We start from the raw sequence: 25,189 nt of genomic DNA, 5'->3' as shown, positions 1-25,189 counted from the left end.
CCCATCTAAATCCATTATAAAAACTCTTGTTTATTCAATAGTTTGCATTTTTTACTGTGTTTCTGTTTACATAATTTAGCTTTCTTTTATAGGTATGGATATTCAAGTTATTATGTTAAGAAAGCAAGAAAAGTGTTTCTTGATTCCTTCATTTCACTTCAATAACATTTCCCTGTTTCACCTAAATCCATTACCAAAACACTATTTCATCCACTAAGTTGCATTTTTACTGTGCCTCAGTTTGCATAATATAGCTTTCTTTTATAGGTACAGATATTTAAGCTATTTTTGTAAAGAAAGCAAGATAAGTGTTTATTGTGCTTGTTTCAGAAAACAAAAGAGATAATGTGGGGAATGATTCCTTCAGTTTATCCTACATCTCACAGTTGCAATATTATATATTTATATATATATATATATATATATATATATATATATATAATATTTATTTTTAAACAAGGGAAAATTCTAAGCATCCAAAGAGCAATAAGAAGGGAACAACTCCTCACTCCTCTCAACATTAGAGGGCAGCCTTTGCTTACCCTTTCCACTGAGAGAGAGAGAGGGAGAGAGAGAAGAAGAAAGGAGCCACCTTTCTCCTTTAATTTGAAATCAGACACAGGGGAGTCAGCAGAGATAGAGGAGAGATGGTGAGCACACTGTTTCCTTCAGCTTTCTGCTTCTTCTTCTTCTTCTTCTTCGTCTGCTCTCCTCTATTCCTATTCTTCTGCAATGCATCTGCTGCTCTTCTGGAGAGCCTCCCGACTCTCTCGTTCGAGGAGGGGTACGCCCAGCTGTTCGGTGGTGGCAATTTGATCCTACTCCGCGATGGGAAGAGGGTTCGCATCTCCCTCGACGAGCGAACAGGTCTTCCTCCCTCTGCTTCCCTTCAAAATCTCACCTTTTGATCTTTTTCCATCATCTAACAAGGTATAGTGTGTTCGATTTCTGAACGCCTCAGGTGCCGGATTCACCTCCCAAGACCTCTATCTCCATGGATTCTTCAGCGCCTCCATCAAGCTCCCTGCGGACTACGCCGCCGGCGTCGTCGTTGCCTTCTACGTATGCTTTCCATACTACACCTCTCTGTATAATTATTCTGGCATGTCTCATCTTGTTTCTCTTGAACTGTAGATGTCGAATGGGGATGTATTCCCGAAGACCCACGACGAACTGGACTTCGAGTTCTTGGGAAATATAAGGGGGAGGGAGTGGAGAGTTCAGACCAACGTCTATGGAAACGGGAGCACAGCGGTCGGAAGAGAAGAGCGATACGAGCTCTGGTTTGACCCCACCGAGGATTTCCATCGCTACTCCATCCTTTGGAATCACGAAAGAATCACGTAAGAGTTGCAAGAATCCTGACGAAAATTCTGCGACAATCCCTTCGGAAACATACGTGGATTTCTTGAACTCAATGGTTATGTTGTGCAGATTCTACATTGATGACATCCCGATCAGGGAAACAGTGAGGAGTGAGGCCATGGCGGGGTGCTTCCCCTCCAAGCCAATGTCTTTGTATTCCACCATATGGGATGGCTCCGGTTGGGCTACTTCCGGCGGCCGCTACAAGGTCAACTACAGATACGCCCCTTACGTCGCTGAGTTCCAAGATTTTGTCATCCATGGCTGTGCAGTGAACCCCATGGATCATTCTTCGGCTTGCGAGAGGCCTGATGCGGCCATCTACGGCTCTTCGACCATGTCACCGGAGCAACGAGCTCAAATGGATGGTTTTCGCCGGAGACACATGACCTATTATTACTGCTACGATCGTGATCGATACCCAACCCCTCCAGCTGAGTGCAAGATCGATCAGATTGAGACGAGGCAGTACTATGGACCGGATGGTGTGAGATACGGTGGCCATCGGCGCCGCCGCGGGGGGGCCCGGCACAACCGTAGCTCGGTGGCACAGGCTGATGCTGCATTATAAGTTCTAGTGCTTCCTCTGCTTAGAGTGAATGGAATTTCTGCTGTATAGTGTGAACTATCTTGTAGAGAATTTTAGATCAGAAATTGCCAGTGGTATTTCATGTTCGGCCTCTGGTATTGCTGCCCACTGTAGCTTTGGTGCCATTGCCTTCTTGTTGAATTATCTCATATTTATTCCAGGCTTATTGATTCAAGAAGTAATGCTGTCACAAATATTGTCGATTTCAATATGATCAACACCATGGATTTGAACATCACACATAATATTAATTAAAAGCATTCTCATATCATTTACTTTCTGGACAATTTGAGCATCACAGATCACAACTATTTTGAATCAAACTCAATCCAAATGGATAAAAACCTTGGATTTGAATCACAACTATTTGAGCATCACATGATCAACACCATGGACTTGAGCATCACACATAATATTAATAAAAAACATTCTCATATCATTTACTTTCTGGATAATTTGAGCATCACAGATAACAACTATTTTGAATCAAATTCAATCCAAATGGATAAAAGTCTATGTCAACATGTTTCCATCACTGGAACTGTTTCTGAAAAATAACAAAATGTTGATGAGTTCAAGAACATGGACTGCTAACACTATGGTGGTTCTCCCAGCCACTGGAACATGGTCTTCGTTGTTTTCTTCTCGTTCAATAGATTCTGTATGGACTGAGCAGGGAAGGATGTGGGCCTCTGGCTGGGTATTATGCTGGAGAAAAGAGAGGAATGAAACAACAGATTTGGTTGCTTCTCAACATGAAGATGAGTTGGCTGAGATTCTTCTGCATGTGGTTGAACTGCACTTGGTGTTTTGATGTTCTCACCAAGGTCACTCAAATAGAGCTTGTGGTATGAAGTGCAATAATCACAAAGCTAATAACAATAGAATATGGATGTACCGACCAGTATTTACCACTCCAAGGTCGATATTATATTTTTAGGATGATATACCGATATTGTACTGGTCCAGTAAAAATGAAAATAACTATGCTAGATGAAATGTTGCACAAAGAATAATGTCCTTGAGAGATTACCAAGTTCCAAATTCTGAAAGATACAGCCAAAGAAAAAGGTGAGAGTGTGATGCTGTTGGACCATCAAAGGAATCTGCAAGTTGTAATATCCCATGGTGAACATGTCTGGAGGACATGTCTGGAGGGATAAACCTACAAGCAAACAAAATAATGATAAGAAATGAATAAATGGCTTACTAGCAGAAGATATTCAAATTGGAAAAAATAAACCGCATGCTTTCCATATGAACTTCAACTATAACTTTAATTTTATAAGTCATGTTTTTATTTTCTTTGTGGACCTTTAACTCTAAATCTGATATCCAGATGAATTATGCTGTAGAGTGTCCCTCAACTTGATGAAATTGCTAACCATAATTTTGCCTTCAGATGTCATTATGTTTTCATGGTGATAACATACTCAATACAACAAAAAGAGTAGAACTGATTAAGTCAAAAAATAAAAAATCTCCAAGAGAAGTATCCGGAAGTATAGTTTCTTGGCTTTCCAGAGTCGGGTGTTTGTGTTGCGGGGCCAAGCTTAGTTGGATATAAAGTGTTTCTCTTCAATTGAATAAGGATTGAAAAAGATAAAGCTTTGAGTCTCTCCCCCGGGTTCTGAGAGGAGCTGGTTTATGAAAGACCGGGCTAGCTCGCAAAGAGTAGGGGAATCATAAAGATCGAGACTGCCTTTGAGCAGGGGAATCATAAAGATCGAGACTGCCTTTAATAAGAAAAGCTGGGCTAACCTTTGAAGTCAATAGAATAGGGCTAGTTCATGCGCTTTGTTTCTAGTGGAAAACCTGGAAAGGCCTCAATAGAAGGGTATATTACAATTGTTCAAGCTATGAAAGTAAAACTTATGTACAATGAATGGTTGGTTTGTCACAATCAATTATTTGAAGGGAAAGTGGTGATAAATAAGAACTGGCAATATCATTTATATTAAATATTATAAGTTCACTGGATAACTCAGGATCACATTTACACTGAGAGACATCTAAGACATTAGTTGCCATGTGTGACAAAGCAACTGGTATACCTAAAAGCAGTATTTGGAGAGATGACATGATTCCCTTTCGCACAGCATATTGCCATGAAGATCAATAATAGTATTGGAGGACCCCGAACTCTGAACCGAATCATACTTAAAGAAAGATAATAAAGCCTGCAATGGAAGAATATTGTGTTTCTTCAAATCACATGGCATGTAGCAATTAAAGAAAAAAATTATATTATGCAAAAGAATAGATGTCAATTTTAGAGCTGTTGTGAACCAAAAGAAAATAGTTGCAATGAAATGCTGAAAGAGATGCGTACAAGGACCAAAATGTAATTGAGAAGGCAAAAGTACCCTAATGCACTTTCATAACTTGCATAAAAGGATGTAATGTCTCAACTACTTAGGCACGGACATGTAGATCATTTTCCTAGCGTTAAGCTATAAGGCAATATCACTAGTAGACTATGGCCAGTCAAATCTCCTTTTCTTAATTATGTTATTATTTTCTTAGTCTACTTATGCTTTTTGAATATAAACATATTTTGTACTTGAAAAGATACCAAGTTAACAAACAACATCGAGTCAGAGCATCTCCAAAAACCAAAATAAGTTGCTGCAGCACCTTTGTGCAACTAGCAGCATCCATCCTCTGTCCACGTGGTAAACTCAAGGATATAACTACAGAATCCATCTTCTTGATAACAAGGCTGTGATGTCAACAGTCAGCAAAAGAGCTGCATGTCAAATTTGGAAACTTCAGCTGCATAAATTATATAAATTATGATGATTATGCAAGTAGAAAAAAGATTAGCAAAAAAGAGTCATAGACAGGCTTCTATCTTGACAGGTCTCAACAACTTTTTGGAAGCAAAAATATATTAGTCCTTGGAATTCTAATAAACTACAAGCTAAAATCATGTGGGAATTAACTTTATTTCTAATTTGAAGAATGCTTATTTTCTAAATGTTCCCTAATTTTATCAGAGAAACAACCTTTGTTCTCTGGCAAAGTATAGCAGAACATGTTATTCTCATCATAGTGACAAACTGATACAGCGCATGGTGAGCATTGAATGCTCCCAAGTTCTGAGACAAGAAATTCCAAGCTCAACCCTATCAAATTTCAAGAAAATGATTCATATCTTGAAATAATTATGAAAATTCAAAATCACCAAAGTACAATGCACTATGAATTTTATATGTATTGTAATTTGTGCTTGACTTTTGGTAACTTGTGACCCATTAATTAAGTGGTTGAAGGACTCAATGTACCAAAGATCTATGAAAGGGGACGGAAGGAAGATTGGTGGGGCATTCTAGTTTTTGAAACCTTATCAAGCTTTTGTATTTCGAGTTATTAGCTCCTAGTATCTCTTGAAATAGAGAAAGTTCTCTTTTGTCCTCCCATATTTCACTTCTTTTCTAACCATCTCATTCCCTCTTTATTTTTTGTTTCACATCATTTGGTATCAGAGCCATGCTATGCTCTTGGAATACTTCTTATAGCAATTAGAAGGGGCAAAGGCAAAAAATGATGCAACCAAATAAAGATGAAAAGGATGCACAAATTGTAACACTAAGGAGACAAGTTGAAGAACTTACCATGTGCCTCAAACATCAAGAAACCCATGGCTCTAGAGGCTTAAGCTATGGTTCTGCAAGTGATGGATTCAAAGACATGAATCCCCTTGTCATCCAAAGAAGCTACTGGAGACTCCATGGAGAGGTTTTTTCATGCAAATGACAATATCAAGATTGACTTGTCGGAGTTCCATGGTTGACTTCAACCTGAAGAATTTGTTGATTGCCTTAGTGTCATTGAGAAATTATTTAAGTATAAGGAGGTACCCGAAGACCGAAAAGTAAAATTAATTGTCACAAGGCTTCGAGGTTATGCTTCAATCTGATGGGAGAAGGTGCAAGAGATATGCCTTCGAAAAGGGAAAATAAATATTTTATATTGGAAGAAGATGAAATCTCAGCTCCATGAAAATTTTCTTCTATCTGACTATGTTCAAACTCTCTTTTCACAATTTAACAATCTTCAACAATGTAGCAAAACTGACATCAACTACACTGAAAATTTTATAAGTTGATGGCCCAAAATAACACTTAAGAGACGAAAAAATAACTTGTTGCAAGATATGTCGACGGCCTACGAGTTATGATTCGAGAATAAGTGGAGATGCAATGACTATGGAGGTTATATTATGCTTATCAATTAGCATTAAAATTTGAAATAAAACTTGCTAGAAGTGGAGCAATGAGGTATTGTGATGTTTATTTACATTCCTCTCTTAAAGTTGACTTTGCTCGTTATAATGCTAGTTGATCAAAAGCTAACGGAATCATGAAAAATGCATCCAAGCTAACTCCTACTGACTGTGGAGGACAATCTAGGCGCACTAGTCACCTTCCTACTTGCTTTAAATGCAAACAAAATAGGACATTGCATGAACGAGTATCTAAATAGACAAGTTGATGCACGAGTCAACTTTGCTGAAGAAGAAGATGCCAATGAACAACTTGAAGATATTGGAGAACCAATATATGATGAATACACCGAGGAGGCTTCTGAAGAAATTGCACTGGAAGAAGGCGAATGCTTGGTAATCCATAAAGCGCTTGCTACTCCAAGAGATGATTCTAATGAAGAATGATTACGAAATAATATTTTCAAAACACGATGCAAGTCTCAAGGTAGAATTTGTTCTCTTCTTATTAATGGTGACAGTTGTGAGAACATTGTATCTTAAAATATGGTAGACAAGCTCAAGCTAAAGACAAAACCACATCCTAAGCCATATCGGATTGCATGGTTTAAGAAAGTTAATGAGGTACAAGTTACTCATCGATGTCTTTTCTTTTATGGGCAAAAATTATAAAGATTATGTGTTGTGTGATATAGTACCAATAGATTTTAGTCATATACTCTTGGGAAGACCATGATAATATGATAGGTGTGCTATCCATGATGGTAGAAAGAACACCTATACTTATAAATTTAACGGAGTTAGAATTGTGCTTTTGTCATACAAAAAAGAGTTTGCTCCCAAACCTTTAACTCAAAAGGCAAGAAAATAACTTCATTACTTTGAATAATTTTACAAGAGAATGTGAAGAAAGTGAAGTTGTATTTATGTTAGTTGCTAAAGAAATCATACAACCTATAGAAATTCCTCCTGAAGTAAAAGCTATTTTGGAGGAATTCAAAGACATTTGCTCTAAAAAACTTCCTAGTGGCCTGCCTCCTCTTCAAGACATTCAACATCGTATCGATCTAATTCCAGAAGCAATCTTACCAAACAAATCTCACTACCGGATGAGTCTAAAAGGATATGAAGAGTTGAATAAACAAGTTATAGATCTACTACACAAGGGTTATATTAGAGAAAGCTTAAGCCCATGCACCATTCCAGCTCTATTAACTCTAAAGAATGATGAAACTTTGTAGATGTGCATCGATAATCGAGCTATTAACAAGATTGCCATCAAGTATAGATTTCCTATTCCACACGTGGATGATATGTTTTATATGCTTGTTGGTGCTCAGACTTTTTATAAAATTGATTTTTGAAGTTGTTATCACCAAATCTGTATTAAACCAAGAGATAAATGGAAAACTGCTTTCAAGGCTTGAGAAGGTTTATATAAATGGCTAGTTATGCCATTTGGATTTTCAAATGCTCCGAGCATCTTCAAGCAGGTAATAAATAAAATTCTATGCCCTTATATTAGGAAGTTTATTGTTATTTACTTTGATGATATTCTTATTTATAGTCGCAACAAACTTAATTATATTGAACATTTGAGAACTATCTTATCAACCTTGAAGGCAAAAAAGTTATATGTAAATCTTAAGAAGTGCTGCTTCATGACCTCTGGCCTAGGTTTTGGGGCTTCATCTTAACCCCTACAGGTATCCAAGTGGATTCTAAGAAGATTAAAACTATCAAGACTTGGCCAACACCAACATCCATACAAGATGTTCGGAGTTTTCATGGGTTGGAATCCTTTTATCGTCAATTTATTTAGAATTTCAGCACTATTGCAGCTCCTCTAACTGATTGCATAAAGAAAGGTGTGTTTCAATGGACACCTGAGGCAAACAATAGTTTTGAACTACTAAACATGAAATTGTCCACTGTGCCTGTTCTTACATTATCAGATTTTTCTAAAATAGTTGAATTTGATTTTTGATGCCTCTCATGAAGGTATTGGTGGAGTCTTAGCCAAGAAGGACATCCACTTGCAATTTTTTAGTAAAAAGCTAAACAATACAAGAAGGAACTATTCAACCTATGATATCGAATTTTCTGCTATTGTTCAAGTACTGCGACATTCGAGACCTTAATTAATCCAAAGAGAATTTATCTTCAATTTTGATCATGAAACCATTAAACACATAAATTCTCAAGCAAATCCCAATAGGCAACATGCAAGATAGGTGGCCCTTTTACAAGAGTATACTTTTGTCTTGAAGCACTTAGTCGACGACTAGCACTTTTTAATATTATACGTGCCCAACTAAAGGAATTTGATGCAATAAGAAATACTTACTCTAATGATGAAGATTTTGGTGAAACCGGTGCTCTCTAATTTCACATGGATGGATTTTCTGGCAAATTAGGCCAAATCATCCATTCTACTCTTGCTTGAGTGTATATTGACATTAAAATGCAAATTAATATTCCATACTTCTTGACTGTTCCACTCTATAAACATTTAAAGGGTTTTAGAATTTTCCTAATTAAAAATATAATCATTTTTACGTTCCACTACTTTTCTGCAAAATGCATATATATTGGAGATACATATGCACATAACAAACAACTCTTAAATTTTTAGTTATGTTTGGCATTATGTGCATTTTCTGTTTTCCTATTTTAACAATTAAATTGGGCAAAATACAAATAAAAAGTATGTTTAGTCACATAACTTTTGTTTTCTTGTTTTTAGAAATTGATACAGAATTTCGCAGATCTAGAAGTAAGAACTTTCCAGTTCTAAAATTTATAGAAACAGAAAGCATTCCATCGTTACTGTATGTTCCAAATTAGGGAAGGAAGTTGTCGAACAGAGATTTCTTGGAATGCAAATTCTATCAATGTATCCAAAAATTACAAGGGTCCTCTCAAAACCATCCATTGCACTCCCCTTTTAATCCCAACCGCCTATCTGATTTGATCAGATCAATTTTTTGAATGTTTTTCTTTTTGTTCCAAAGTCAAGAGGATCAAGATTTAAAAGTTCAAAGGTGCTTGCTGGCTTTCTAGGTAAAAACTTTGTCAAATCACTACATGATCTTGAGATCAAAACCCACCTTCACCATTTACCATTTGAAAAAAAGAAAGAAGATTTAAAAGGTGAAGTGAAATGGACAATTTAGGACCGAACCTTCATCAGTTTCATTTGAGGTGTCTAGAATTTAGGGACTTTGCATTCTATTCATTGAGCAAAAAAAGGTATTAGGGTCGAAAAATGCATCCTACAACTATAAAAGCATGATATTAAACTTTGTTTGTGTATTTAGATGTACCAAAAATATAAACAACACCGGACGCAAGTGCATATAGAATGTTGCTCAATCCCCACTATTTAGAAAAAAAATAAAGAACTTCAGGCCCCATTGGGTGTGAAGAAGCTCTCTTGCTTAGGAACACATACACAAAATGACACAATGGAACAGCCAACAACAAGACCACCTATCAAAAAGAAAACAAGAACTTACTCCAATTTGCACCCAATTTACATTTTACTACACATCTAAACCCCATGTACATAATGAACGATAATCGGTATCTCAAATAAAAATCCATAAAATAATTAACAAATTTCATTAGAACAAAAAATGTAAAGAAAATTCCAAACTGAAAAACGGAGAAAATAGCAATCGGCTTCATTTCCTCGTTCAATATAGACAACCTGACAGAGTCTGTGGGTAAAGCTGACGACGACGAGCCTTTCCTCTCTCGCCTCCACACCCGCCATCGTCGCTCCTCAGGATCATCGAGCGGAGCTTCCGAAGAGACGGACGGCCACGACCAAGCCCTGAACCACCCACGTCAAGATCAAATCAAGCAATCGAGAAACCCAATGGCCAAAACCAGCAAATGCCCGAACAAAGGGAGGAAGCTACTCGTACCCGGAGATCTAGGGGCAAGGAGGGCCGAGGCGCGGGATCTCGAGAGGCGGCGAGAGCCTGTGGTGGTTCGGGTAGCGGAGGATTAAGAGTTCGGTTCGGAACCGGGTCGGAATTCGAGTTCTTTTCGGGGCCGGATCCGGATCCTCTACTGTATAAGGAGACATGGTTGTACATGCCTCCGCACAGCGACCGAGACTGCGTGCCACTAAATGGCTGTCTGTACCGTCGGGGACCACATTGTCTACCAATGGTAAGGCTGCTTCTTGTGTTTGCTCGCTCCGTAAGAGTATGATTCCTTCACTGTAGCCTCTTCGAGGAGAAAACAAATATAATGTGATGGCTAAACACTGAGAAATAAAAGCTAAACACTATAAGTTTGCACTGAGAAATAGTTATGCAATGTATAGAATTATTGGATTATTGTGGTTATTGAAGTAAAAATTATTTCTTTTAATTTACTTTGGTTAAAAGATGATGCAGACCCATGACATGTCTCAAGATTGTTGAAAGCTAATGTAACTATCACTGATCCATTAATTCTCAAGAAAACAAATATAATGTGATGAACTACAAACTATATAATTTAGTTGATCTATTAGTCAAATAAATTTTATTTCTTCAAGAATATTTTGCATATGTAATAAAGTTACAAGAAAAATAAATCAAATGCAGAAAAAAAAAGAGAAGAATTCATACTATTAAATATTATAAATTTTAATTAAATATCCTAAAAATTATCAATCAAGAATATCACCAAAAGAAAAAGATTGTTTCTTAAATCAAATAAAAAATATTAACTTCTTTAATGAAAAGAAAATATCATATATTTGATTTAAGTCTATGACAAACTAGAATGTTGCAATTGATCAATCACAAATAGATTAAAAAGAATTTTCGCATCGAGTTAGAGCGATTCTGATAGTTATCCCTTGTCGCGCAGAGAAGTGATAAACAAATGAGTTCCAGAAGGAAGAAGGAAGAAATTGTTTGTTGGAAGCATGTTCTCAGAGGAAGATACACATCAATATCTTTCATTAATGTTGAGAAGGAACAGAAGAATTTGAGCAGGCCATTTGTGCTTGGTTTCTACTTAATAGTTCCTCCTTCCGAATCGAGCTTTCGGGTCCCAAAGCAAGCCATTCCATCTGTTTGGATGTTCTTTCTGGATTCTATTCCTAGCTTGTGATCATTGTTTAAGATCTTCGGAGCTAGTAGTTCATGAGAAAGATACAGGCATAGCCATCCAAACATATTCCATGAGAATAAGACGAACAAATGAAGACAAGAACAAGAAAAATCCATGTGAATCAAACAAGTTTTGATTCATGTCATCGGTATATATGCTTCTATTAAATCTTTGAAGTCCTTATCTACAATGCTATTCCTAAGTTCTTATTGCTCCCTGACCTTGTCCTCTAGATGTCCACATCCTCAAGATGTTCACTTACCAGTTAAATGCAAAGACTTCTGACGAAGGCATACTAATCTGTAGTACTACACCCCATCATAAGAGTCATAAAAGAAACCATATAAGCTTAAGAGCATTAGCATGCAAATTTTGAGTGGAAAATTCGATTACATGTTTGAATTGCAGATTTTATTTATTTATTTTCTAAAAGAAAAAAACTAAACTTTACTTGAAGCAACTAAAATAAATACAACCATTCGTGCCGGCGGCGCGAATCAAAACATTGAGGTCCAATCATGCCAATTATGATCAAGATTTTAGCATTATATGAACTTGTAGGACGTAATAGTCGGGACCAACATCTTCTAATGTAGGATATGTGTGGACATACACATCAAAGGGATAGATACAGGCACAAAAGAACCTTAAGAACTTGTGGTCCTTCCCTACTTTATTCTAATTATTCTATGTGTGCAAAAAGTCATATGCAAGGAACATATTTGAGTTGTTGTCTTATGCCTTTGCAAACGCCAAGCCTTTGTCACTCCATGATTCCATATGTTTGTGATGGAAATCAACTGCCCACATCAAACATAGACTAATTAGGATAATGTGGGTCAAGCATATCGAGGTATGCAAATATGTAAGTGGCCAAATGAAATAGGTCAACAAGGTTTCTTCTTTCTTAAACATGACAAAATTAAGCTTTATGTCTGTGTGGATTTTATATCCATTGCTCGAATCTCAAGTTTTTGACGTTATACTTCTTGTATTTGACTATTTATTTTATTGTTTGATTGTCAAGATAAATAAAAACACATTTTCATACACGTAAAAGATTTCTCGGTGAATTGCCAAGAAATAAACATAAAAAAAAAGACCCAAGAGAGGAAGACAACATAGGGTGTTGCTTATCATAGGGCCATCATGACTTCCTCTTTGTCAGAAAAAGAAATAAAGTAAAAAGGTGTATACACAGTTAAATCATAAAGCAATGGATTACAAAATCATTTACACGTTCCTTCCTCTCGCTTTCTCTCCATCTTTCACTCTTCTGTCCTCTCTCTCTCTCTCTCTCTCTCTCTCTCTCTCTGTCTGACAATGAGGAGTAATAATAGAACAAGGGTGCTGTACTGCTATCTTGCTATCTGTCCATGTCTGATTCCCCATTTAATGCTCTTGCTCTTGCTAACCTTCTTCCTGTTGGGTTCTTCTTGGGCTACGTTATTCTAGTTCTGTAGAATCCTGCTATTTCTTTCGCTTGAACATTTAAGTTGGTGCTTTCTTTGACAACCTTCTGAGAAATCTTCACAAGATGGAGATAGTCATTTTTGGCACTTGGCGTTACTTGTTTTGAGGGAGAGTTGTTGTCGTTGGGATTGGGAAAGAGATGCTAATCCTTCCTTCCTTCCTTTTTCATCTTCCCTCTTTCTTGGGAAGAGTTGACAAGACAAATGCTACCATTGAAGTCCTCCATTTAATTATCTACTCACTTCCCATCACTGCTTGCCTTTCTTTGGTCGAACAAAAGGTCTCCATCTTTTAAGCATTAAGCTCTCCTTCTTCCCTTCCACTGCTAACTACTGACACACACACATATATATATATATATATATATATATATATATATATATATATATATATATATATATATATATATATATATATATATATATCGATGTATCTCCTTATGAATAAATTGCTTAGGATGGACATGATTTTTCGGGGACTCCACCTAAATGATACCATCATGCGGATGGCATTTGATCCAGCCAAGACAATGTTTGGTCTGCTTCTTCTACCTGAGGTTGTGCAGTGACTCACGGAGAAAGTAACACACCATGTTTACTGGGTCGTTCGAAAGCCTAGCAGTTCTATGAGTACGTTGGCTTAAGTGCTTGGACGCAGATCCAGTCCCTTCGAGCTGAGGGAGATCAAGGACTACTACAGTTGAGTGATATCCATCCTGGGGGAACTTTACATGACGAAAAGAAAAGGAACAGTTCCGGATCGTCATCGTAGTACAAGCAATGGTAAGTTACTGTTGCTTACATGTGATGGATCGCCATCAATCAACTCTCGAGGACCCATTTGATCGTTGCGTTATGACTTGTCTACGCTGGCATGCATGAGGCCACGGGAAGGAGTTAGATGGACAAGTCAAAGCAAAGGAAGAAGACAACGGATTTCCGGGCGGTGTATAATGCACCCCAACCCAACATTCCACATCCTACGTGAACAAGACGATCAACTAATAACCAGTGAGCATAACTATTCTCTTGGCTGTACACAGACTTCTGTGACAGGTACAGTCTCTAGGGTTTTGGAAGCTCTCTCGAGGCTTTTCCTAGCTAAAACACTGTTGCTGGCTTCTCTCTCCTCATGCTCGATCGATCAAGCAAGCAGAAGGAGAAGGTGTGCAGGTTCTCCTGTCGCTCGGAGAATGACATGCGTTAAAATCAATTATTCCTCAAGATAAGAGCGAAAGAAGGCTGCAAGCGTTCCACATTTCCTCTTCACTGTAGCTGACGATAGCAGACAACCATTTGCCGACAGCATTTCCCCCACCATCTTGTGTGATGTCCATTCAGATTTTTAAGTGGCCGTAATATTCAGTGACACGGCCATGGGTCGGTCAACATATATGACAATTTAGGCTCGGACAAGTGAACATTCGTTAATGGAGTTTAATTACCTCAGCCTACATTTGAACTGCAAAGAGAGAGATGATATGCATGTGTATATGTAGCGAGGAAGGATAGAGAAAGAGAGAGAGAGAGAGAGAGTGAGGATGAGGCAAAAGTATGACATTTATGATGTAGGCAGTGGGTGTCAGTCCAAATATAACTGCGAGATACCTTCCGATGGACAATGCAATTATTTATTGATGATAGCTTCCGTCATTCACTTTGTTTCCATTCCCTTGTCCCACTCCCTCAGACCCCTCTCTCTCTGGGGCATATATAGATGTACACAACTATTTAGAAGCGGTACAAATCCCTGTTCCTTAATGGCACCACCATTTTTTTTTTGGGACAATGCACAGTGTGCTTGGGAAATAGTAACAAGGTCGCTAGGCATTAAATGCGGGGTTATAAATGACTTGGAGTCTGTAAAAGAAACATTATTGTTCCCATTGACTTAGAAGAAAGAGGTTATCTGGGAAAGGTAACACATGTCACAGAAACTGTATCCTTTCCTTTGTGCTGTGTACATGACAGTAGACGAGTCAACATGGGAAGCATAAATGAAGAAGCTTGAACAAGAATTCTTCTCTTTATAGTTTATTTCACACCAAAGAAACAGATCCAGTCGTTCCAATGCAATCTAAATCCAAATCTGGATATTATCCTGATATTCAAATGTGGACTCGAATTCAAAAATGCCGGCGATCTGTAAGAATCCGACACTTGAAGCAGTCTCACAAGTCTATCATCCAAGCTACACTATACTAGTGTAAAACCTATATGAAGAAAAGGCTGATGTTAAGATGATCAAAGTAACTTATTTCCATTGAATTAGGCACAGTAATTTATTTCCTTGTAACTCCACAAATCAGACTTTAGAGTTAGATATTTCACTTCCTCTCTAAAACCCTCCATCGAGTCTCTTGAATCGTCTGAGGTGAAAATTTACTCGAATTCAACCTAATTCTTTTTCAAATTGATCGTAGAAAAATTCATCAAGTTGGATGTTCAATTCCTATAAAACTAAGTCAGACACAATCTCGATAGCACCTATTTGACGCTCAAGTTAATACTCAAGTCGAATAAGTCAGATTAATCAGACAAATTAAATAAAATTCATTTATTATTTTTTATATATCGAGTGTACATATAAAACTCTCTTTTTTACTACTCTGAGTAAAAAATAATAACTCGTATTATTTGTTTATTTTTTTTCACTAAACATGTGTCAATCAATAACTCGTATACATAGTGAGAAAGTCGCATCTCCATAAGATATCACATAGAATGCTAACGTGTTAGTCAGATCATATCTGTTATAATAATAATAATAATATCTTCAAGATTGACCAATCCGGGACAAAACATTCAGTCACGGTTGAGAGGGTGGGCATAAGAAGTGACATAGCATGTGTTTTCTGAAGCTACAAGACGAGGGGTGTTAACTATTTGGATGGGGGTCAAGGAGAGCAGAATCTACGGAGCATTGCATTCTCCCAGATGTTCTTGAGATGCGTATGCAGTACAGCTTTGCAACATCACAGAATACTCTCGTATTCATCCATCATTAAGATCATGTAATGAGTTCTTCGGCTCACGTGACCTCCGGGAATCTCTCTTCTCTTAGCATCTATCACATTCCTTTGCTTCTTCCAAATCAGTCCATTACTCTCCTCTCTCTCTCTCTCTCTTTCTCTCTCAAATCCCAACGTTTTGAGCTCAATTATTAAGAATGTCTGCATGGAGACACATGGCATCTGTCGATAGGTCTGCATGGATCCGTATGCAATATAACAGCACATTTACACAGCCTTGCCTCACTTTATCCCATTCACTTCTCTCAGCAACCCTGTGGCTCTTCCTCCCTTTCCCTGAGGAGATTGTACACTGGTATACCACAGCACTGCTTTGGCATGGGGGCTAATAGGTGTAGGTGAAGCTTTAACTTCGTTTCCTGTGAATAAAGGCATCCCATAGAGTACTCGAGGAATATAAATCTTTGCAATTACTTAGAGCACAGCAGTGAGTTAACCATCTTTTGTTTGTTCATACATTTTTGGTAAATTTCATGAAATTTATTGGGTGTTAAATGTTGAATGCTACATTCTCTGAGTTAGATTGACATCTATTTGAAGTCCTATATATTACTCACTCATCCCCATAAAGCGTTTTGTCATTTCCTATCATTTATTTAAGACATTCTGTTCATTGCTTAATGTAAAATATAAAATATCAGTTATATTACTGGAAACAAAATACTGCTGAACGATCAATAAATATAAAATATATCATAAAATCGATGTAACATTTAATACAACTCCTCCTTATATTCATGGAAAAAAAAAAATTCTTTGAGATTAATTATGATACTCCATAATTATCTGTATTCGAGAATAATCCCTTGTACATTCTCTCATATAAATTTTGAAAATCTTTCTCTTATTCTTTCTAGAAATATTAAAGAGTCTGAACTTTAAATATCCTAGAAACAAATAAAAAATCTAAAATATTCCTCGTATCTTATTTTTTATACTAAAATCTAAAAATATACGAGTCTTAAAAAAGAATTAAATCTGAATTGTTAGGTTTTCTTCCTTTACAAAATTATTTTCTCATACTAGAATTTCTTGTCAATTAAAAATCAAAACTCTTTCTCATACTAAAATTTTTTTATTCATCGAAAATCCTAAGATATTTACCAATTCCGACACATCATTATCAGGTAGCTCACCATGCATTGCTGCTTGTGTGCCATCCTCAAGTTGTTTAGTTGCATTACATATCATAATAAAAGAAATTAGGGGAAAAATCCATACTATAAATGTGTAGAAAAGGAGCATCTAATTATATAGCTACAAATTTCTTTAAGAAGGCGAGAGTTACAGATAACTAAACGTACTATCATCGGGGAAGGATGGAAATTTGATGACATGACCTGCCAACTACCAAAATAAGTCATCGAGTTGCTAACTTTATGTGTTAGGATTAGACATATCTAATTAATACACTCATTCTGTAGTGTTTGCACTAGTGTGTTAGATAGGCATGTCCATTGACATGCCATACCATGTCACTCCATTGGAGGTACATTAATTTGGTGCAGTCCATATTATTTATGATTACAGTAATATGAACTAGTATTTATGATTAATCTTGTACATCATATGGTAAATGGGTGACCAAGGCAACAATGAAAGTGAGAAAGAAAAAAGAAAAGGTCAGAAGTGGGAGCTTCACTTTCTCTGACAAGGAGGTGAGCAATGAACTGTGAGGTTCCAAAGGGAAGCATCTTTTATCAGTTGGGATGCATTAGAACAAAATGCTTTCTTTCCTTGGGACCAGATTGGTGTGAATAAGGATGTGACGCTTTGGAACAAATGCTTTGAAGCAAGTGAAGCCATGACCTAACTCTTTGCCATGTCCAAGGCTATCGAATGAGTCAAAGCCATATAGAACGTCCTGCGCATCACTTGCAACTTAGTCCTCTTAAGGACTCAATTTGATACACTATTAGACAAAGTCAAGCCACTTGGTGTAGCATATCTGACCACCAATGATTCAAAAATTTAGTTCATCTATACATGCATGTCTGTATATAAATATAAGGGGTGGAGGCATCACTGTCATGAATTGAATTTGAATTTTATGCACATTTCAAATCTCATAAATGCACCACTCATAGGGTTGGGTTCACCAAGCATTGCCATAGATGTTTTTTATATTCCCATGGCCTGCTCAAAACTTGGGAATGTGAGCTGCCATTTCTTTTCCATGGAAGTAACTCAAGACTTTACTTTCCTTGCAGGAGTTGTGAGTTTGTGTGCAATGTAATATTGCTTGTTTACACACTGGTGGAAGCTCCAATCATCTCTCAAGGTGCACTCTGTGGCAGATCTATCAGCTCGAGTTAAAACATCAAGAAACTAATTGTACTTTCCAACGAGTAAAAAGCTTATTCTTTTGTATGTCACAGGGGTTTGAAATTCCAGTCATGAGGAAGGAGGACAGGAGAGAGTCAACTGTGTGTGAAGGAGGTCAACATGTCAAGATAACACAATAATCCTAGAATAATCAAGTGCAAGAATTTTCTTTTGACTGCCTTCTTCTTGATTACACTTTTGAGTACCTGAACCATCATGATAGTTTAAAGAGATCTTAACTACATGCATTTTGTTTTGTTGGATGTCACAGTGTAATCAAGTATTAATAATAGGTAATATACATATGACAAGAGGAGTGCTGGTATCTGCATCATCATCTTGCTCTCCTTGACAAGCCTTGTGCATTCATCGGAAAAGCAAAGCTATGGCAAGGGAGGTCCAACCGGCAAAGTGGTTAGTACATCATCAACAGGCTCTTCTAGTGTTTTGACCAGATCATTGACAGCAGGTTATCCCAATTAAAGCTTTGAATAGTCGCAGCTACAGTGCAACAGTGGATGCACACAGCTTCATTGCATTATGTGCGCGATAAGATCCTCCAAGTGGGTGTAAGACAAACATTTTCGCATTGTTCCCTGAAAGGAGCAGACTGGTAGCAAATTCATGGAATATTTCAACTTATTTCTTCTTCTCTTGTCTAATCCAGTTAGTGTGTGTATATGAGAGAGAGAGAGAGAGAGAGAGAGAGAGAGAGAGAGAGAGAGAGAGAGAGACGCCACTCTCCTCCCCGTCTTTTTCTGCGTTAAAAAAAGGGGAGTGAGAAAGAGAGAATTTTACGACTGTCCACAAGCGCAGGCTGTGGGGGAAAAGGAATCCCCGCACGAGCTTCTCATTTCGCCTATCTTCCTTTTTCTTCTCTCTATCTTTTTCCTCGTCTCCTCTTCATCTGGATGAAATGGAATACTAAAACAACTTGGATGCTTCTCTTCCAGGACTAGTCTTTTGTCCAGATGACAGTCATCTCCTCATATATACTCCCCTCACAGCCACAACCCAAATCCCTTCCCAAGCGCCAACCTTTGTGATTCCTACCCAGAACTGCTGAATTCACACTGATCTGTCCCTACAAAGACCTTCATTTCAATCCAAGCAGAGAACTCAACCAGTTGCCCTTCTCTTTGATCTTAGAGTAGCCCTCCTTCGTAAAACCTAGGAGCACTCCAAAATCTCTCAACACCTCTTTGTTCTTCGCTTTCTTTAGATATGTATATATATATGTATAGATCAACTAGGTAGAGATCAAATACAACACAAGCTCCAAACCCTCACCGTCCTCTTTCCCTCTCTTGGGAAAACCAGATCCGCCCTAGCTCTTCTATTAAGCAAGAAAAGAGATCGAGTCTTTTCCTGCTCTCTTCCCTCGCTTTCCCCTTATCCGAACAACAGCTAGAGCGGCTTCGATGTTCGATTGTTCCAGTTGCATGTAGGCAGAAAGGAGGAGAGGGATGGAAATGCCAGCTGAAGGAGTCTTCATGGAAGCTGCGTCGGTGCCATCGCCGGACCTCTCCTTGCACATCAGCCTCCCAAACACTGCGCCCTCCGTCTCTGGCGGCGGGAGAGCCATTGACCAGGGCAACAGCACCATCGAGCTTCGCCAGGCCGGTGGCGGCGGCAACAACGCCTACACGGAGCTCTCCCTCTCGTACCCTTCGGCAGCACCGCAGGCGGAGAGCTCGTGGCAGCAAAGGATGTTATCAGTGCGACAGTCGCCGCCGTTCGACCACTGCTGCCGCAACCGCTCCACGCTCGATGGCTTGATGGAGGGGTCGAGGCCAATCAAAGGCATCCCTGTCTACAACAACAGTGCCTTCCCTTTCCTCCCTTTAGATCCCAAGTATGGGTTACCAAACCGGGTCTCATCGTATTGTCCTCAGTGGTCCTCCTCCCCATACTTGCCGTCTTCCTTGTCTCCTCCATCGTCCTCCTCGTCGAGCTTCTCTTCCAATTTAGACATGATGCCATCGTCCTTGCTTAACCCGGTCGGTGGCGTCTCAGCATACACCCGAATGGTCACGCCACCGACAAGGTTCAATGGGTTCTCACCAGATCTGTTGATCAAGAACCATTACCAACACCACCAGCTCTTCCAACATCCGCACCACCACCACCACTACAGCAACCACTATGGCACCAGACCCTTCGATTCCTCGCACAACTTGATGCGGTCGAGGTTTCTGCCAAAGCTCCCCGGGAAGCGGAGCATGCGCGCGCCCCGAATGCGGTGGACCAGCACCCTCCATGCGCGCTTTGTCCATGCCGTGGAGCTCCTCGGCGGCCATGAAAGTAAGCAGTTAACTTGATATGTCTCTCTTATGGATAATATGTCGTGTGATGGGCAGATGTTCTCGAAGTTTTTTTCTGCGTTGATTTCTTCTGACACTTTTGGGTGTTAAAGCTAATCGGTAAGATTAATTGTGGTTGACGTATGATTAGGGGCTACACCAAAGTCAGTACTTGAGCTCATGGATGTCAAAGACCTCACTTTGGCTCATGTCAAGAGCCATTTGCAGGTACGCTCTGCACAATAATCGTTTATAACTTACCTCCAAGACTTTCATGGATCCTCGTTCTCTCTCTCTCTCTCTCTCTCTCTCTCTTTGTTTCTCCTATCATCTTATCTGCGTACGGCAGTCTCCTCTGCGAGAAGCAGACACATCTATTCTTTCATTCACTCATTCAGTCAGTCACGCATATCGTTGCATCCGTTGGCTACTGTGCCGAATGAGAGAGAAAGGAAGAGAGTAAGGAGAGAAAAAGTTGTCATCATTTCACAATAATGCAACACCAAACTCGGACTCCGCAGCATCAACGTAAGGCAGAAAACAAGAAAGAAAAGATCCCTTAAAAGGAAAGAATAGATATCGGCACTTGGATTGCAGATGGGTCTTCCCCTCCCTTCTTTTTCTTTCCTCTCTTTCCTTTGCCGTCTCGTGAGGTCACTTCTACAGGACATGCTCTTTTCCTATATGATGCTTCTCACAGTCTCTCTCTCTCTCTCTCTTGACTGGTCTATGCATTTTTTCCAACTTTGCCTCTGCAGATGTATAGAACACTGAAGACCACTGACAAGCCTGCGGCTTCCTCAGGTAATTCATGCTGCTTAGCCTTCTAAGCTCAGTGGTGTCTGACACAATGCCCTCTAATGAATTTTTTGGACCTCATTGTTGTTTCTTCTTATTCGTTCATGAAGGTCAATCGGATGGCTCGGGTGAGGAGGATTCAGCTCCAAGTAATGACGATCTTAACTTCGGACGGCTGGTGGAGCAGAGAGTATCATCAGCAGATGGACTCAAACCAAGTCATGGTTTGGACTCCCTTTCAAGCATTACCAACACTGCTGCCAGGTGGAGTAACCCATCAAGGCAAGCTCTACCTTCTCTCACCTTTGCCTTGGATCTTTTACAAAAGATGTAGTTTAACTCATGAGCTTGGGATTTGGTTGATGGGGATTCATCATCAAGACCACATCTACCTGAAAAGAAAAGGGGTCTAATGGCAGCTTTTGCTTTTGTCTTCCTTTTCTGTGATTGAGATTTCATGGGGAGATATGGTACTCAACTTGGAGGGCTTAAAAAGGCAAAGACAGAAGAGGAAAAGAAGTAAGACACACAAGTTCAAAATCATATCAAGGAACAGTCAACTTTTATGGTGCCTATGTGCAATGGCAGTGTCAAGATTTACCCTAGGCACTGATGCATTGTCACATAGGACCAAAAAAGACCTACTATACCTCTTGTTTCAAGCACCCTCCTCCCTTTGGCTTTATTACATTATACTATAGTGGCATGTTGATGGTTCTTCAACACCTCTTGACCTTTTCTTTACTTGGTGTTTTTATTTTATCTTTCCTTCCAATGCATGGCTCTGATTCCAGAAATGTGTTTTTGACCTGACATGCACTAATACCCAGAAAACAATATGTTCCTTCATCTCCAAATTAGTATCTCTTGTGGCTGCTTTTGCCTTGTTTGGCCTGTTAAACTCTCACACCTTTTCATCTCTCTCTCTCTCTCTCTCTCCCCTCCACATTTCTCTTTAGTTCTCCTCCTTGCAACCTTCTGATAGGACATGGACTCAGCAAACCATTGCCTTCTTTTTTGCCTGGAGAACTTAATAATAATAATAATAATAATAATAAATATTAGAAATGTGACTACTGCTGAGCCTTGTATTATTTATTGATGCTCATTATTACTACCAGAGTTGCTTTTAGTCTTATTCAAGCTTCTCTTGTTTTTGAGCAAACTTCTAGTAATTTGATTCTGTGTCTTTTGCTTTCAGCAGTTTGCTGGTCACTTGATAAGTTCTGATTACCTCTTTCCACTTGAAAACGAAGAACACACACAGTAAACATTGTTGTGAAAAATCTATTCAAGATCCTAAACAAAAATTTGCTGAATGATATAATGGATCAGTGCTGAAGAGAGCTCCATGATTGCCACAGAGTTATGTGTAGCATATATTGGATCCTCATGCACTTTATATCTTTAAGAACTGAGAACAAACTCTCTCGGTTGGTTTGGCTTTCTTCATACACCTTTATTCTGTGTCTCTAAAGCAAGCTATTGTCATATCAAAGAAAAGGAAAGCAAATCTATGATGCAAGTAAAGAACCAAACCTTAGATAACTGGTATTTATGTCATTAAACTTAGCTCCATGAATATGATTTTTTTCTGAGAAATGACTCAGAATTTAGTTTTGCCAGATTTCCTAAATGGATTCACATCATATTTCTGATATAGGACATGGATAACTTCAGCCATAGAAATATACTCATTTGAGTCATAAATAATTATTGTAATCGAATAAGGATGGATGTTCTTCCAATATACACTTCCATGGAAATGTCATGCTAATCTTCTGAAGCTATCATTCATTATGCCTGCATTTGGATGTTTAATTACTGAGATTATGGCTAAAGTATCTACATAACACTCTTAGGTCTTTAAGGGTTCTCATGCATATTTGTTTGTTTAACATCTGTAATCATTTCAGACCTCACTAAAATAGTTCCGAGCATATTCTCATAGTTATGAGAAATTTATTCTAGAAATAAAGATTATATCGATCATAATTTCTGAATTCTATGATTTGCTCGTTGTTTGTTTCCCTCAGAATCTCCGATCCATATGTCTAACATTGAGCCAAAGTTTACCATCTTGTTCTAATTTTGACCATTGAACACATAACTAAACCCAAACCTGAAAAACATTGGTAATCAAATTGAGGTTTTGCGAGTCGAAACCGTGATCGGGACATAATCTACTGATCCAAACCTAATTATTTTGAGCAGGATGACAGATCTAGATCAAAGATATCCGTCCAAATAATTTTCTATTCCAGAATCTGTACTTGGTTCAATTGCATGTAAAGTAGCTGTCTGTGACATATGTGAGAAATTGATTTACAGATCCAAAAAGAGGAAATTATGCCCTAAGAGTAATTTGGAAGAACCAAGGATCAATTAAAAAGATTTTGTGATTATTCTCGGCTTTAGGATTATTTTCGGGCAAGCCGATAAGAGGATTTCTTAATGTATCATTTTGCTATCTAATGGGCTTATCATTGTTTTTTGGTGAGAAAAGTAGTTAGCAAATTATTTTCAACAGTTATTTTCTTTTTCTTCAAAGTTAGTAGAGTTTTAATTGTGTTATAACTAAAACAAATCCATAAGAGAATCTAACATAGAGTGGAGAGAAGGAATTAATCAGAGAACATTAGAACACTTCCAAAACATAATTATGTTTTTCCCTTGTTTATTTCTCTTTTTTCGCTAAATCGAACACGATATATACATGGCTGTTTAGATTGCTGGAAAAGAGAAAGATAGTGAGCATGTTGGATCACTGTCTATGTTTCTTGATTGTTGCCTGATGAAAGATTTTGGTTGATATTGCTGTAGCTTCAGCAGAGATGCATGGGCACAACCAAGTGCTGGTGACATAGATGAACTCAGGCCTTCAGAATTCTCCTCTGATACTGAGGTTTTACCTTCTGGACTCAAATATATAAGATACTGCAAAGCTATCACATTGTTCTTGAATTTTGTGGGATCATTGATGATCATCAGGAACTCAAAAACCCTAGCTTGGAGTTCACCTTAGGAAGACCGGACTGGCAAGGGAGGAAGCATCTTTGACACACTGAGCATACGCACCATTGTGAGCAGTCTTTGAGGAGGAAGAGAAAGAGAGCAAGGCGACATCTATCAAGTGTGAAGATACAATGAAACAGTACTAAGCAGCCTTCTCTTTTTGCTGTCTCTTCTGTTGTGGCTGAGATGAGTAAAGCTGGAGTTGGTCATGGTAGGATTCTAACATTTACACATGGAAAGTGGGAAAGAAGGATAAAAGCAAAGCTGTTGTGGTGAAGCAACGAGCAGCACTGTCATCCTCTTCTTTCCATTTGGTGCCTCAAACATGTTACTGTAGCCTGCAGCAACTTCTTACAGGTGTTGCCATGGTTGAACGTAAGAAATCTTTGACCAAAACCATTTTGACCAAAACCATTTTTCTTAGTGCTTCAAGCAAACCCGCTTGAGATGATCATGTGGATCAAAATCATGCTTTATTTATATTAAATAGTGATGAAAAGTACATTATCATTTAATCATCGTCATCATATATATAATTATCATATGGTATCCAAGATAAAAGGGGAAGACGTAGATCACTCTTCATCGGTCTAATCACATGGACAAGCATCCAAGACAAATGTTTACGATTGATTCCTACTTGTCGTCCATTTGGACAAGAGATCAAGGGGAGACGGTTGAAAACGATTAGAGACTGTCTCTCCATATAATATTTCATAAAATATTTTATCCCTTTTATGATTAAATATAAAGATTAGCTTTGATAAAAAAAAAAGATCTTGATATTTTTTGATCATTTGTACTTTTAGACTTTGAGTATTCAAGTAATACCTTAAAAGTTACATTTTCATCTTAAAGACATCTTGAATATTTCTATGTATATGGATCCGAACTATGTTAAATCGTTTGTGAATGACTTTTTCCACTAATATTTTTGACCGTAG

General features: G+C 38.2%; 2 protein-coding genes and 1 long non-coding RNA gene across 9 annotated transcripts; 2 read left to right on the top strand and 1 right to left on the bottom strand.

Moving 5' to 3' along the window:
* Positions 1-494: 494 nt before the first annotated feature.
* LOC135585024 (probable xyloglucan endotransglucosylase/hydrolase protein 28) lies at positions 495-2,132 on the top strand. The gene is made up of 4 exons (XM_009415815.3): positions 495-867; positions 962-1,062; positions 1,135-1,343; positions 1,435-2,132. Exons 1-4 carry the CDS (start codon positions 648-650, stop codon positions 1,934-1,936), a joined length of 1,032 nt encoding a protein of 343 aa, XP_009414090.2. The 5' UTR covers positions 495-647; the 3' UTR covers positions 1,937-2,132.
* A 218-nt stretch (positions 2,133-2,350) lies between these two features.
* On the bottom strand, positions 2,351-10,219 carry LOC135619735 (uncharacterized). Of its 5 annotated transcripts, XR_010489478.1 has the most exons (7): positions 10,115-10,219; positions 9,895-10,020; positions 5,572-5,757; positions 4,592-4,703; positions 4,009-4,134; positions 2,988-3,119; positions 2,351-2,662 (listed from the first exon to the last, which is right to left on the bottom strand). It is a non-coding gene; the product is annotated as an uncharacterized LOC135619735 (long non-coding RNA). The 5 variants fall into 5 exon arrangements; XR_010489479.1 differs by having other exon boundaries at positions 2,351-3,119; positions 4,592-4,729; XR_010489476.1 differs by having other exon boundaries at positions 2,351-3,119.
* Positions 10,220-18,922: 8,703 nt separating this feature from the next.
* LOC135619734 (transcription repressor KAN1-like) lies at positions 18,923-24,656 on the top strand. 3 transcript variants are annotated; one of them, XM_065122013.1, is made up of 6 exons: positions 18,923-20,433; positions 20,584-20,660; positions 21,191-21,236; positions 21,341-21,512; positions 24,063-24,135; positions 24,222-24,656. In XM_065122013.1, exons 1-6 carry the CDS (start codon positions 19,596-19,598, stop codon positions 24,288-24,290), a joined length of 1,275 nt encoding a protein of 424 aa, XP_064978085.1. In that variant the 5' UTR covers positions 18,923-19,595; the 3' UTR covers positions 24,291-24,656. The 3 variants fall into 3 exon arrangements, with proteins under 3 accessions (XP_064978085.1, XP_064978084.1, XP_064978083.1); XM_065122012.1 differs by having other exon boundaries at positions 18,928-20,433; positions 24,060-24,135; XM_065122011.1 differs by having other exon boundaries at positions 18,943-20,433; positions 24,054-24,135.
* The last annotated feature ends 533 nt before the right edge of the window (positions 24,657-25,189 follow it).

This window comes from Musa acuminata, chromosome BXJ2-8, assembly GCF_036884655.1.
Source record: "Musa acuminata AAA Group cultivar baxijiao chromosome BXJ2-8, Cavendish_Baxijiao_AAA, whole genome shotgun sequence".
In the NCBI taxonomy this organism is placed as follows: Eukaryota; Viridiplantae; Streptophyta; class Magnoliopsida; order Zingiberales; family Musaceae; genus Musa; species Musa acuminata.
Note: the sequence above shows the minus strand (reverse complement) of the source record. Positions and strands in the feature narration are given on the sequence as shown.